At 44.0% G+C, this 14865-nt stretch overlaps 1 protein-coding gene across 4 annotated transcripts in view; it reads left to right on the forward strand.

Moving 5' to 3' along the window:
* The window catches only part of ERG (ETS transcription factor ERG), a 211727-nt gene that overhangs the window by 158520 nt on the left and 38342 nt on the right, over nucleotides 1-14865 (forward strand). For all 4 annotated transcript variants that reach the window (XM_007470483.1, XM_007470480.1, XM_007470481.1 and 1 more), the window contains one exon: nucleotides 11850-12001. In XM_007470483.1, the coding sequence (XP_007470545.1) occupies nucleotides 11850-12001 (152 nt within the window). The remainder of the gene's footprint in view (nucleotides 1-11849; nucleotides 12002-14865) is intronic.

Genomic DNA, 14865 nt, shown 5'->3' on the forward strand with positions numbered 1-14865 from the left:
GCGGCCTACAACACACAGGACAGCATCTGCCCCCAAAAAGAATCATCTGGCCCCAAAGGTCTGTAGTCTCGAAGCGGAGAACTCTGCAGGAAACCATTTATTTGGTGTTTACTCTTCATCGTAGACTGTGTTTGCTATGAAGATGAGTTAAGAGAAGCTTACAGTCCATCAAAGGTGAAAAAGATTCCGGGAGGTCGCATGACAAGTACAAGTTCAGGGGGATGCTCTGGGCCTGGCCATAGCAGGGATGAGAGTATGACTCAGTTTCTCCAGGCAGGAAAGACTCCCAGAGGAGTGATATTAATATTTCTATAATGCACTGTGATTTATTAATAGAGTTTAGGATACAACATATCATCCAATTTCCTCATTAAATCTATGAGATGGCATTAAGATTATACCCATTTTACGCATGGAGACCATTGAATCTCCATAACTTAAGTCCGCCTGCCATGGGCCGTGTGACCCCAGGCCTGTGCTCCTCTTCCTCCCTCAGGGCTGCTTCCTTTAGCCAGGCATCACCTCTGTGTTGGCAGGGACGGTGGAGTTTCTCTAGGTGATGGATGAGCAATATGTCCGATTTTTTGTCTTCTGAGAGGCATTAAATCCAAACACCAACCATATTTTGATTTCTTGTATATATTATGCAGTTAAAAAAATTTAGTTTCCTCTCATTTTACTTTATTATAACAGATCAGTTAAACTGCACTCATCTTTACATTCCCTTCATGAGGTGATTCCAATCAGAACCACATTTAATAAATAATTAGCGTGATGGGAGACCTACGGTCTGAGCCCAGTGGTGGCTCTCAGTAAATACTCATTGGGCTGAAATTAAAAATAAAAACTTCTCAGTTTTAGGATAGTGACTATTCCAGTTCCCTATGTGTCATTGTGCTGGAAGAGGTGCTTTGCCCAATTCCTGCGTACAGAGCAACATCTTGGCTGAAGGTCTTTTAACATCAGTTTTCTCATTTTACGTGGAATACTCAATATTTGACATTTGAAAGCAGCTCCCTGGGACTGGTCTCCCTCATGCCTTTCTACTTTGATGCATTGAGATTTGACTTCATGTATATTTTCTCACATTTTCTAGAAGACTTTATGTCTTCTTTTAGGACAGTGAAATTTGCAGCTATAATCACATTTGTTCCTTTCTGCCTTAAGGTTCTGAATCCGATTGGCATAAAAGATGTTTCCTAGTTAAGCTTGGCCACCTTCCAAACCTTCCAAGCTGTGGGCGGCTCAGTGTTGGAGACTGGAAAACTAGTGGTTTTCCCAACTGTGCTAGTGAGGTCGGGTAGTAGTAGTTTGTCCTACTTGTAAGGGGCCTTGAGTCTTTACAGACATCAGTTCATTGGGCTGCAGGGCTGAGACATGGATTGAAAGGACCTCACTTGGGGAAGATTTAGTGAGAGAGTCGAGTTCTCTCTCCCTCTCTGTCTGGAGCAGACTTTTTCTCATCCCCCTTCCTTAGTAGCACTCATGAGCATCTTTGCCATTTCTTGGGGTGTCAAATGGATGGACCCCATTTTGGAGAACAGCCTAAGAGCCGTGCTCTTCCTTATGATGTAAGTGAATCCCATTGGGTCACTGTGGATATTGACATTGGGACAAGGGCACTGCTTGGCATTTTCTATCCTGAAAGGAAAATCATCTTGGTTACCCAGAATTTACATAGCCTTTTAGGAAAATAAAACCCTGAAAGCACCATAATGGCTATCGGGCTTAATTCTTTCCTCTCTGAAAAATGAAAGTGTTTTGAGAAAAGCACACACACACGCACACAAGATAGAAAAGGTGCCACATCTTTGTCAGGTAACTATTTGTAGACATCTTATTCTACAGAATACTGTATTCTCAAGGATGAATCCCCAAAGGATGCATTTCCTCCTCAGTTTTCAAGATCTAAATGTGCTGTGAACTTGCTGATACCCATTTTCGGCTGTTAAGAGAAATATACACTTAAACCATGAACCTTTCTCAGGGAAACTTCAGACCCCTTTTGGGGACAAAGAACTAACTGTTGCTGGTGACTTTTTAAATTAATTTCGTCTTCAACTGCTTCGGAGAAGGGAGAAGGGAACAGGCCTGGTGGGAAGAGGCTGAAATTCCAGGTGTAAGAGAGAATATTTAGTAAGGGTAAAAATAACACACAGCTGTGAAGATAAACATCTCCAGTTTCAGTTGGAGCCCAGAGTGCTCCGTGAATCACTGCCGAGCTCCACCCGCTGCTCAGGCCATGGGCTCTGAAGCAACTTTTCCACTGCCTCTGATTCAGAAATAAACCAGACCTACAAATTACCCCAGTGCTTTCCAGACAATCCCCTCCTTGTCTGGGGTCCTAAAAATACCTTTTGTGGTGACTACCTCCATTCATGGCGTGAAACTTGATTAGGAGTTGGTTCAGTCGATTAGGACTAAGTATGTGCTTTTAGGATTCTTAGGAAGAAAACCACCTGAGGGGGGATTGATTCCTATTCAGGTTTAAGGCAGACTTGGGATGCGTGCCCTGGCCAGCATCCTTAGGACCCTCTCGTGGAACTGACCTCTTTGGACTGTCAGGATAGAGCTGCCAAAGAAAGCCTCTGTAGTCTAGCTTCATCATCAGGTTCTTAACATGAAATCACCTAATAAGCTAAAAAGCACATTTGGGAAGATAGTGCCATTCTAATAAACTGTCATGAGCTGAAGACTGCACGGGAGTAAACATTCGCTTGCTCATCCACAAAAGGGTTGGATGGGATGTGGACCGTGGTCTTCCAGGGCAGAGTATGTGGGGCTGGGGAGAGGGGCTTCACCCACCCAAAGGCAGGCACCACGAGAACAGGGACACTGCTGGGTCCCCAGCACCCGGGACAGTACGTGGCGTACACTTGCTCTGTGTTTGTTACACAGATGAATGGATAAAGAAGATGTGGTACATATGTACGATGGAATGTTACTCAGCCATAAGAAAGAATGAAATAATGCCATTTGCAGCAATACGGATGGACCTGGAGATTCTCATACTGAGTGAAGTAAGTCAGAGAAAGACAGATAGCATATGATGTTGCTTATATGTGGAATCTTTTTAAAAAAAATGGTACGAAGGAAGTTATTTATAATGCAAAACAGACATAGAAAACAAACTTACTGTTACCAAAGGGGAAAGGGAGGGGAGGGATGAATTAGGAGTTTGAGATTAACATATACACGCTACTATATATAAAATAGATAAACAGCCAGGACCTACTGTATAGCACAGGGAACTGTACTCAATATTCTGTAATAACCTATAAGGGAAAAGAGTCTGAAAAAGAACATGTGTGTGTGTGTGTGTGTGTGTGTGTATAAAATGCATACCTGAATCACTTTGCTGTATACCTGAAACTTACACAACATTGTAAATCAACAACACTTCAGTCATTTTTTTAAATGAATGCATTGAGGAGGCCCAGGGCCAGATGGCTGAGGACAGTCTAGGGAGCGTGGATTTGTCGGAAGGCTTTATGGGCCGAGGAAGGGCTTGGGTTGCACGTGGCCAGCGTGGACTTGTCTTTGTGGAAGATGACTCTGGTAGCAGGAAAGCAGACTCTTTGGAAGTAAAGCTCAAGAATCCTCCACCCTCTAATTTATCTCTCTCCCCCTCTTTTGCCTTTGGTAACCATAAGTTTGTTGTCTACATCTGTGACTCTATTTCTGTTTTGAAACTAAGTTCATTTGTACCATTTTTTTTAGATTCCACGTATAAGCGATATCATATGATATTTGTCTTTTCTCTGTCTGAATTAGTTCACATATACACACTACTATATATAAAATAGGTCATTAATAAGGACCTACTGTATAGCACAGGGAGCTCTACTCAATATTCTGTAATAACCTATCTGGGAAAAGAATCTAAAAAAGGGTGGATATATGTATATGTGTAACTGATTCACTTTGCTGTACACCCGAAACTAACACAACATTGTAAATCAACTATACTCCAATAAAAGTTTTTTAAAAAAATATGCATTTCAAATGTGAAAAAAAAAATTACTCCACCAGCATGTGATGGAGAACAAGGCAGGGGAAAGCCGTCTCCAAGTGCAAGAGGAATTCAGGAACAGGAAGGAGGATGGGGCTTGAAGAATGGGTAGATTTTCAAGAGGTCTGGCAGGTTTGCCTTCACCCACTAGAAGTTATATCAGTTTTGCCCAAATTCGATTTTGACTTGCCTTGGGCTTTCTCTCAGGCCTGAGCGCCTCCACTAACTGTTGTGAAGTGAGGGGGGATCACAGATTTAAGGTGGCTGGTGAGCTCGGCCCTGTCACTTGGGGCTGCATCCAGTGACATTCTTGGATCAATGAGGTCCATTCACACTCAGCTCAGGGCACAGCGCATCCTTGTCAAGCTAACGGTCGCATCTATGCCATTTCACTGTGGGCTGTTTGTGTGATGGAATCTGCCCCTGCTGTAAGTAGACTCTGATGTGAGAAAACCAATGTCAGATGTCAAGTTTATTTTGTTTTTCAAAAACCAAAGCCCTAATTTTAACATCTTGGTACATTTTTATAGGCACATTACCCCTTTTCAAAGAAAGGGATTATGGAAACAGCTAAAAGAAGCTTTTGTGTCGGACTGGGGTCCACTTAATCTTAAAAAAATTTGATGGACTGCTTTCTCAGTGGTCCAGCTTCTGTCCTGGTTCTCAGTTCTGTCTTCTTAGACCCACGATCTGAGTCACAGGCATTCCCACTCTCCTCTCTGAGCACAGACACTTCTTGTCTGATTTCCTCACACTCATGAATGTTCACCCATCATCTCTGCAGAGCTTGCACCCTGCTGAGCGCCTCAAGGAAGGTTTGGGGAGCAACATATGATGTTCAACTGTAAATCGAGGTGGCCACCTTTTTTTTAAACCAGACTTATCAAAATTCGTATGTATGTCCAAGTAAACATTGCCACCTTTAGCGTCTCCCAGGAGGCTCTGCCTTTGTCTGCACAGGGCTGGCCCTACTCATCTCACATCTGCCGCCCTATCCATGACTGTCTTCAGGGCCACTCCCAGGATATTCTTCAGAAAATACCCAATAGTGATGACCTTGAGTCTTCTGAGGGTCCATCCCATTATGTGTTATGTCTGTGAAAGAGACCATTCGTGTGGAGTTACCAGGGGGAGGTCCTCTAGCATGGTGGTCAAGTCCTTGGACTCAGGACCTCAATTCTGTAGGTTCAAATCCCAGCTGCTCCACTGCTGGTCGTGTAACCTTGGGCACAACCTGCCTCCATCCTCTCTGCAAGTCACCTGTAATATTGCTGCTGCTTATTGGTATTTGACCTCGTGGAATTGTGTGGATGAGATGAATAATAACAGCTAACACATAGCATTTACTGTGTGTTAAGCACCATTTTGAATGTTTCACTATAACATGAATACATAAAGAGAGTTTGGAGCCATCCCTAGCATGAGTAAGCAGTCAGATACGGGATAGAAGATGAAACAAATAAGGTCCATAAATATTTGTTTGCCCACCATGCAGAGGCAAATTTGAATTTAAAACATATAAATTAGAAGACTGTGGAAACTGGAATACGGAGCATTCCATCTCTCAAGATTTTTTTCATTTTTTAATCATTTATTTTTTATATTTTTGCACCCATTTTTCTGGTTGGCTGGTTCTTTCCAAAATCAGTGTCAAGAAATGGTAGGCATGGAGCGCTGGCTGAGGAAATACAGTCTCCCAGTTCCTGTAGCTGAAGCAGCTGTGAGCTGTGTGATTGGAGCGTCCTGCTTTATGTGTGGTATGTTCTCAGGTCTGTTATGGGATGCTGGGAAGGATACTGCTTGCTGCATCACCCAGTTCTCTTCAAGAGAAGCCACGAGAGAAACTTCTCTCAAGTTTCAGCCCAGGAAAAGCTTTGCTTCTGCTGAATGACTGGTTCATGTGTATCTTTTTGACACCTTGAATTGTCACAGGATAGACTTCCTTTTTTGCTTTGGCAAGTAGAAAGTTCAGAGATAGATTGATGTTCTACCTTGAACAACTATAACTAGTAAGCTTACTCAATGTGCTGATTTTATCTCTTGGTTAATTGCTTTTCTGCCCTCATATAACCTTCACTTCCATTCCTTTGATCATTTATGTCTTGTGTGCATTTTCGCAGTCCACCTCAAATGTCACATAGTTTGAGGAAGGACAGGGGAAGAAAGTCTATTCAGAGCCACCACACATACACATAAATATAACTCTGGAGTTCAGAGGGAAATGTTGGACTCTCCTCTTTAGAAAAATGTTAATATAAGCTAAGCATTTGTTCATCCAAGTAGCTTCTGGGGAGTCCTGCCTGGGGGCTTGGGAATAGAGTTTCCCAGTCCTCTGATTCTGTAACCCTACGAGAACCCAGTGGAGTTTGGCAGCATGTCTGACTTCTCACCTTAATTTAAATATAGTAGATTTTCCAATTTATTTGAGATTCTTTGCTATGTTCTTTCATCATTAATTCATAATACTAGTATGTTTTAAGAAGTCAATGATCATGTTCTCAACTCACCTTAATTCTCCAACTGCTACTTAAGAGTGATTAATTAATTGAGGCTCAACAGGCCATCTTAGTTGGGTATGTGTCTCCAGTTATCAGAAGAAGGGCACCAACCCCCTATCTTGTTCATCATGAAGGTTGAGGGGGTCTTTCTACATTATTTCTCTATTTCCTAGAGTGACCTCAATTACACCCAAGTGGCATGGAAATCTGTTAGATTGCTGCAGAGATTAAACTCCTGAAGTTGTGTGGCCCCAAGGATGTTTTAAGGGGCTTGGAGGCTGATACACCCAACTTTCTGGCACCCCAGCTGTTGTCCAGTGCCTTCCTGAAATTCTTCAGTCTGAATCAGCCTCCCCCTCTCAGGGCAGCCCCAGGCCAATGTGGGATTTCTCCTGCTGTGAGCGGTCTTCCTGCCTTCTCTTCCCTCTCACTGGTGCCACATACTGTATGGGGTCGTCAAGACCAGCGTTTTGTGGGTTATAAATAGAACCCAGACCTGAAAATGTGAATCTGAGAATATGGTTAAGACACAATCATTTTTTATTTATTTTATTGTGGTAAGAACACAACACGAGATCTACCTTTTTAAACAAATGTTTAAGTGTACCTTATTGTTGACCAAAGGTACCAAGTGGTACAGCAAATCTCTGGAGCCTTTTCATTCTACTTGACTGAGACTTTATGATGGTTGATTAGTAACTTCACCACTTCTCCCTCCTCCAGCTGCTGGAAACTAACATTTCACTCTTTGATTCTCTGAATTTGACTTTTTTAGATATCATGTAAGGGGGAATCAGGCAGTATTTGTCTTTCTGTGACTGGCTCTTTTCACTAAGTATAATGTTCTCAAGGTTCATCCATGCTGTCATCTATTTCCAAATTTCCTTCTTTTTAAGGAGAATAGTATTCTGTTCTATTGTATGAGCGTACCACATTTACTTTATCTGTTCATCCATCAGTGGACATATAGGTTGTTTCCACATCTTGACTATTGTGAATGGTACTGTAGTGAAGCTAGAAGTGCTAATATCTCTTGCCTGCTTTTAATTCTTTTGGATAAATAGGCATAAGTGGGATTGCTGGATCATATGGTTGTTTTCTTTAAAAATGTTTCAAGGAATCGCTATACTGTTTTCCAGTGCAGCTGTACCATTTTGCATTCCCACCAACAGTAGGCGAGGGTTCCAATTTCTCTATATCCTCACCAACACTTGTTATCTTTTGGTTTTTGTTTTTATAATAGCCATCTTGACAGGTGTGAAGTGATATCTCACTGTGGTTTGACTTGCATAATCACTTTTCCATGCCCTTAAAAGATAGAGTCTTTGAGAGAAATATCTTGAACCATGCTTATTAGCAATAAAGAAATTGATGCCCCAAATAATAAGACAGAGAACTTTCATGTTCACCAATTAATTACCCATTTAGCAGGCATCTAATGAATTGCCTTAGAACGTTCACAGGAACTGTTAAAGAACACATATGTGAATACTAAGAATATCATATTGAAAGGAATGCTCTTTGCTACGTGCATTTCAAAGTAATGTACTGAATGCCCAAACCCTTACCATGTTAGAATAGAGAACGTGGGATCCTCTGTTCTAGGCTTGGTACAGGTAGGATACCAGGCTGTTTGTGGGAGCTTCTCCCTGTGACTTCTTGGAATGCGCAATGAAGGTAGAGCTAAACAGTGCAGTAAGCAAGGGGCAGATTTCCAGTGTGGATCTTTTCTTACCACAGCTGGGCAAAGAGCTGAAAACGCATTTATTGGGAGACTTTTCAATATACACTTTGCAATTCTCTGAATCATGTTAAGATTTCTTTTTCTTAAAATAGCAGTGTCTAAATTTCATGAAAAAAAATCCTCCCCCAGGATTTCCCTCTCTTTCTTATTTCCGTCTTTTTAGATACGCTCTGGATGGGTCACACATCTGCTGTGCTGGGGAATGAACAGTCCAGGGGCAAGGATGGTGGCCTAGACTATGAATCGTGTATGTATCACAGTGCACACCTTAAGCCAGAGTAACATGTGGGGCAGGGCATTCTTGATGCCTTTCTGAAATAAAGATCTGCTTTACCTTTTAAAGGGCCGCCATCCTAGCCACCTTACCTTTACTGGGTGGGGCTGTCTGTGCAGGGGTTATAAGTGTGGCCAGTGAGTAGAGGCTGCCCAGCTTCAAGCCTCAGCTCTGTCTCCTCCTGGCTCTGAGACCTGGAGCATTTCCCTTCTCTTTTGTGTCATCAGTTTACACATCTGAGAAATGGAGCTAATGCCAGCGGCCGCTGCACCAGGCTGTTGTGAGGATTGGTAACTGTTAAGCTCTCAGAACACGGCGACATATATATATGCTACTCTTTTTCTATTAAAATTTCCAAGAGAATAAACAAGGCGAAATGGCTGAACACTGAGAATAGAACACCTGGGGCCCCTTTAACCAGTATTTATTGAATACCTGCCTTGAGTCTCATATGTCAGTGGCCGTATGGGGTGATCTCTCCCCTCTTTGGGGTTTGAGTTCTGTTAGATTTATTACTTAGATTCAAAAACTATTTGAAATGATCACAAACATGATTCCCTTCTGTCTTCCTCTGAAGCTAAAACAAAATACAGTGGAAGAAAGACAATTATTTTTATTGAACTGAAGGTACAACATTTGAAAATAGGGTTTCATTCTGCTGCTTTTTTTTCACAATGAAAGCTGGCTGGAAAAGCTTAATGAGATGAATTATGTCTTCTGGTTGTAAGATGAAGACAAGGTAACCTTATTGAAGACTGTCCCTGTTTTAAATACTTACACATATTTTTGGAAAGCTCTGGTAAAATGCAATTTAATAGCTCATTATATCTCTGTATTTGATGAGGGATCTATTTTAATGCCATGGGAAAACTGATTTGTTCCTAGAGCTTTAGTCCTCAGAGATGGAAATTGAACAATAGAATTGTAAGAAAATGGGAGAGTTGGAACGTATGGTCCATAATCCCCCATGTTTCCTCTTTCTATAATTCTATACATCTCTTTGACTTTTAACTTTTTAGATGGATAACTGCCTTTCTGGAGAAGAAAGAATTTATGGTGCCTGATATACAGCAGGCAGTCAATAAAAAATAGTCTAAATGGAGGAGTGAACGAATGAATCTGAACAGTGCTCATCTTAGATCTTAAAGATGTTACTTGAGTGGCACTCATCACCTAAGTAGCATCTAAAGTCTTTTTCCTAAAGAAACAAACCCCTATAACTCTCTTCCCTAGTAACTTCTCTCCTTGAGACCAACAGACCAAAACATACATACTCCACTCAACTGATGGAATTTTCCAAAGGGAAAGGAAACTAAGTCTCAAGTGAAGACATTCAGTGTTTTGATATTAGGATGGGTCTTTTAGAGATAAATGTTGGAAGCCAGGAAAAATAGCATCAAGAGGAAATAATGCACGTGTAGGCAGCATTGGAAATATAGAGGGTTCACACCGTGGGAACTCCAACTGCTATTATTTTTAAATTTCCTTCATGTTAGTACAGCTGTGAGGATGCCATGAAACAGGATTGTGTATTTCCAGGCCCATGGTAGGAACTTAGTCCTGGATGACCCCAACTATAACCTCCATCCACAGACATACCTGCTTCTTCCTCATCATCAGCCCTAAGCTCCCTCCATCAGCACCAGACATGTGCAAGGGATGCTGAGAACAAATCTGTATTTTCAAAGTTCCCAGACGCCGAACAAACTCTTTCCAGGGCCTTTGGTCTGCTCTTCCTGTCCACACCCCTGCCATAGCTCTTGGGTCTAGAATGACCTTTTCTACCCCACCTCAGTCCTGCCCCACCCAGAGAGTGCCCTTCTGCCTCAATGCCTCAGACCATCTCTGACTTGAAGGTCATGTCCATGCCAGGCCTATAGTTCCAAGATTCTGCAAATTGGCTGCAGAGTTCCAGCAAACAAAGTGTGGAGCAGACAAAGGAAGCCTCACTGGAGTGGAGCTCACAACCATCAGGGCCTCAGACATGGGGATGGAAATCTAAAATCCAGTGGAGATGCGTAGATTCCTAAGAGTATGAAGAATCCTGTGTTGGGTAGCACTTGAGAGGAAATTTCCAGAAATCCACCTTAGAAGACATAACCCAACCATCAAGATCCCTCAGGAAAAAATATTTTTCTGTTTTCCTGGTTAAGCTGCATTTTCTGTTTGGAGTTTCCCCATTATGTATGATTTCACCATGTCCAATAACTTTCCAATCTCACTTAAAAATTTATATTCCCCTTTTTTCTTTTTTTAGAGAGGCAGGTTTGTCTTTATCCAAGAGGCCATGGCTGTCTTAATGAACAGCAGCCCTGTGAGCTGTTCCCCAAGGCCCAGCAGCTGACTCCTTTCTGCAGGCTCATAGCTGGTTTCACCCCCCAATCCCAGTCCTACAGGGCTGCTGGGGTCCCCTGTCCTTCTCGCTCCTCTGATCTTCCTGCCTGCACCTAAGCCAGGAACACTGGGGGCCTTCAAACTCTGTGTCTAAAGATTGGCTGCAGGGATTTGAAATTGAGCACGAGGATTTCGTTCTGAGGTTGTGAAGAGGCATGCACTCTAGGATAAACCTTGCTGAGGGTCGTCTCCCAGCATCTGTGTGCGTGGCCTCTTTACAGTCACATGGGGCGAACAAGCACCAGTTCCCTGCTCCTTGCAAGTGTTCCCAGTCAGTTGTCACGGAAGGGGGTTTGACACGACAGTTTCAGAAGGAGCTGGCTGGAGTAATAGAAGCCAGGTGGCAGCTTTGCTTCCCACGCGCCTGCCCTCTGCTTCCACTGAGCAGGGGCACTGTCTTAGTCTGCTCGGGCTGCTGTCACAAGATACCGTGGACTGGGGAGCGGGGGCTTAAATAACAGTTCTGGAGACTGGAAGTCCAAGATCAAGTTGCTGGCAGGGTTGATGTCTGGAGAGAGCTCTCTTCTTGGGTGGAGGATGGCCACCTTCTCACTGTAAACTCAGTGGCAAAGAGGAGAGAGACAGAGAGAGAGAGAGAGAGGTGTCTGGTCTCTTTGTCTTCTTATAAGGGCCACTAATCCCATCATAGGGGCCTCACCCTCAGGACCTTGTGTAAACTTAATTATCTCCCAAAGGCCCCACCTCCAAATGCCATCACGTGGGGATTAGAGCTTCAAAATATAAATTTGGAAGAAACACAGCCGTTCAGTTCATCACAGACACTGCATCTGTCTTTTCAAAGCCTCCTCCCCCTTCCTCACACCCCTCCACCTTGCCCCTCCTTGCTTCTCTGGGTGTCACGCGGAGACAGGGAGGCGGGCTCTGGGTTGCCGCAATAATGGAAGGATGTGTCTTCTTCCCCTCCAGGAACTCCCCCGATGAATGCAGCATGGCCAAAGGAGGGAAGATGGTGGGTAGCACGGACACTGTCGGGATGAATTACAGCGGCTACATGGAGGAGAAGCATATGCCGCCCCCAAACATGACCACGAACGAGCGCCGAGTTATCGTCCCAGCAGGTCAGAGGCTCGGTCAGCGACCCACGCCTTCCTAGAACTTCATTCGGCTCTCTCTTCTTGCCCCTGGCATTGGTCACCCTCCACTGCCTGGAGCAATGGTTGTAAATGGAAGCCAGCAGAAGTTGGTCCACCCACAGTGAAATGTTCACTGCTCTGGGTGTGTGTGTGTGTGTGTGTGTGTGTGTGTGTGTGAGTGTGAGAAAGAGAGAGAGAGAGAGAGAGAGAATCCATGAAAAGTGACCTCTCTAAGGAAGAATTGGCTTTTCTCTGAGGTTATTTGGTGTTAAATATCCTTCCTTTTATGAGGTGCTATTTGTAATAGAAGGTAGGCTTTAAAAGTTTTTTTTTTAATCTATAGCAAAATGAAAAGTTGGGAGCCCTATATCGTTTGATCTCAAACTCTGAAATTCCAGCTATCACTGACCTATAACACAGACTCTGAGAGCCAGAAAAATTCTTTACCAGAAGTATTTCTAAACCCAAGCCAAAACAATAGCTCTGGATCTGAGGAAAATGCCAGGAATTTATTTATTTAGCAAAACTAAAGGTAATAGGAAGGATGCCTTAAACCTCCTCAGAGGAAGCGCACTACATAAAACCAAAAATATCACCACAACAATAGCAACGGTGACAACTCAGTGGGTCCTGACTCTATATTAGGTATTTGGTGAGCGATGTGGAGACATAGAAAGTTTGGTGTCATGAAATCTTGGGAAATAGGTAGTGTCTTTGTCACAAGTGCCCTGATGAGGAAACTGAAGCTTGGAGAGGTCAGCCTGCAGTTAATAAGAGGCTAAGTTAGAGCTCAGGCCCTTCTGACTCCTTCGTTCTCTTCCTTTCAGGGGGGAGGGGGGCTTGGAATGAATCTCAGCCCCTTGCAGTAGCCCTGCCGATTCCCTCCCATCACCCACTGCAGCCACCTGGTACCCCCTCTTGTTCTGCCTCAGGGGCTGAACTGGCTGTCGCCTCAGCCCGAAACCCCCTTGATTCCAGGGAGTTCTGTCCTTCATCGGGGCTCTGTGCAAACATCTCTTCAGAAGCCTTTCCCGACCACTGCATCCAGAGTCGCCCCCTCCCCACTCCACCCAGTGACTCTCAATCCCCCACCTGCCTCATTTTCCTTTATTCCCATCTGTCACTATAGTGGACATTTACGTGAAAGCTCTCTTATTATCTCCTCCCTCAATAGAATGTAAGCCCCACAAAGGCCCTACCTCCATGGCCAGGTGCAGTACCTGGTGTGTACTGGTGCTCAATGAATATTAACCAAGGGAGGAATGGATGAAGGGGTGCCTAGCCACTGGGTAGTCCTGCCCAGGCTGCCCCTTGTTGCCGGAGTAATAAGAGGTGTGCATGGGTGAGGTTGGTGCAAACTTGATTCTCCCTTGCCCCAGAAGTCACCTCTATTCATCTCCATGAAGTGTGATGGCAGACGGGTTCAAATCCACTCCGTGGCGTGATTCCCACCCCTGCCCCGCCTTCTGCATCAGGTCACATCCAGTGGACTTCTGTTCCCATTGCTTTCCGAACAGGAGAGTTCAGAGGGCAGAGTCCTTGGCAAAACCTCTGACTTGGGTTCATGGACTGGGTTTCTCTTCAGGGTTGTCACTGTGTGGCTTTGCAGCAAAATGATTTGATGCAGTTAGGTACGAAAGGGATCATCCATCCCTGATCTGGAAGCACACGTTGTAAGGCTTTTATAGGAGACAGTGGAGAGAGTCTCAAGTGTGCCGTATGAGAGGGACAAAGCTGGTTTTCGTGTTTCTTGAAAGACAGTTGGCATTTATGCAGAGGGCATGTATTTGGTTTGATCATGGGAACTAAGCTGCATTCCTGAGACCCATTACTTGTTACTGAGACTTAGCACAGGAGGCATTTCCTGTTGAATGGGAAAAAATATGGAAGGGCAGATGTCTGAGATGCCCATCCGGGATGTGTGGTACCTAAAAAAGGCTTGAGAACAGACATGTGCCTGGAGAGGAGTGGGAGGACAGGGATGCTGTTGCCTCGGACACTGGCTGACGCTGAACCGGGATGACATAGAAACGCAGAGGATGTCCTCCCAAGCCCATCTCACCCTTTGCCTTCCTCCTTAAGAAAGTATTTTCTTCAGTTTAAGCAAAACAAAGTCTTTAGTTCTCTAAGGTGAGAGAATCAATTTGAGGAGAGGCCCACGTTAAAGATGCTTATCTGGGTTCTGTGTAGAATCACAGACCCAGGAGCTAAGCCTGGTGCCATTATATCCTTTTAACTGACGAGGTCCTATTTCGGTCCTGCCAGCAATAGCCTTTGATGTCATCAGTATCCTTTCCAGTAGGGCCAGACTTGCGGCTTCCTATGTGAAATAAACTGTTTAGAAAACAGGAGAGATATTTGCATGGGAAAGAGGCAAAGAAGCAATTGAATCAAGTCAAAGCATCCACCATTTGTGATCTATGTAGTAGGTGCTCATTAAATGTCAGTCGGTTGGGTGGAAGCCTGGTTGCACAGATTGGCTCATATTAAGTTTCTGTGTAAAGGCTGGTTTCATCTCCTGAAGAAAGTCCTCTTTCAGCTGTTGCCTCCTTTGGTTGCTTCATGCCAATGCAGAGGCAGTTATTCAGTTAACAGGGTTTGTAAGAGCTCATTGTGGCTGGTTTTGCAAGTTGTGAGTCTTTCAGTTATTGGTCAAGCCTCCTGTGTGTGTGTTCAGACACAGACACACAGATGAACACACACACACAGAGCTGCATTACACAATCCAGAAAATTCCCCAGTGTAGAGATGGCAGGATGTGGGGACCACTCTGTCAGCTGCTGCCTCTGTACCTTAGGCCCCAGCTCTGGGATGCAGGCACCTCACTTGGGCACATTTTGGGTGTAGGG

The sequence above is a fragment of the Lipotes vexillifer genome, unplaced genomic scaffold, assembly GCF_000442215.2.
Source record: "Lipotes vexillifer unplaced genomic scaffold, Lipotes_vexillifer_v1.1 scaffold402, whole genome shotgun sequence".
Classification (NCBI taxonomy): Eukaryota; Metazoa; Chordata; class Mammalia; order Artiodactyla; family Lipotidae; genus Lipotes; species Lipotes vexillifer.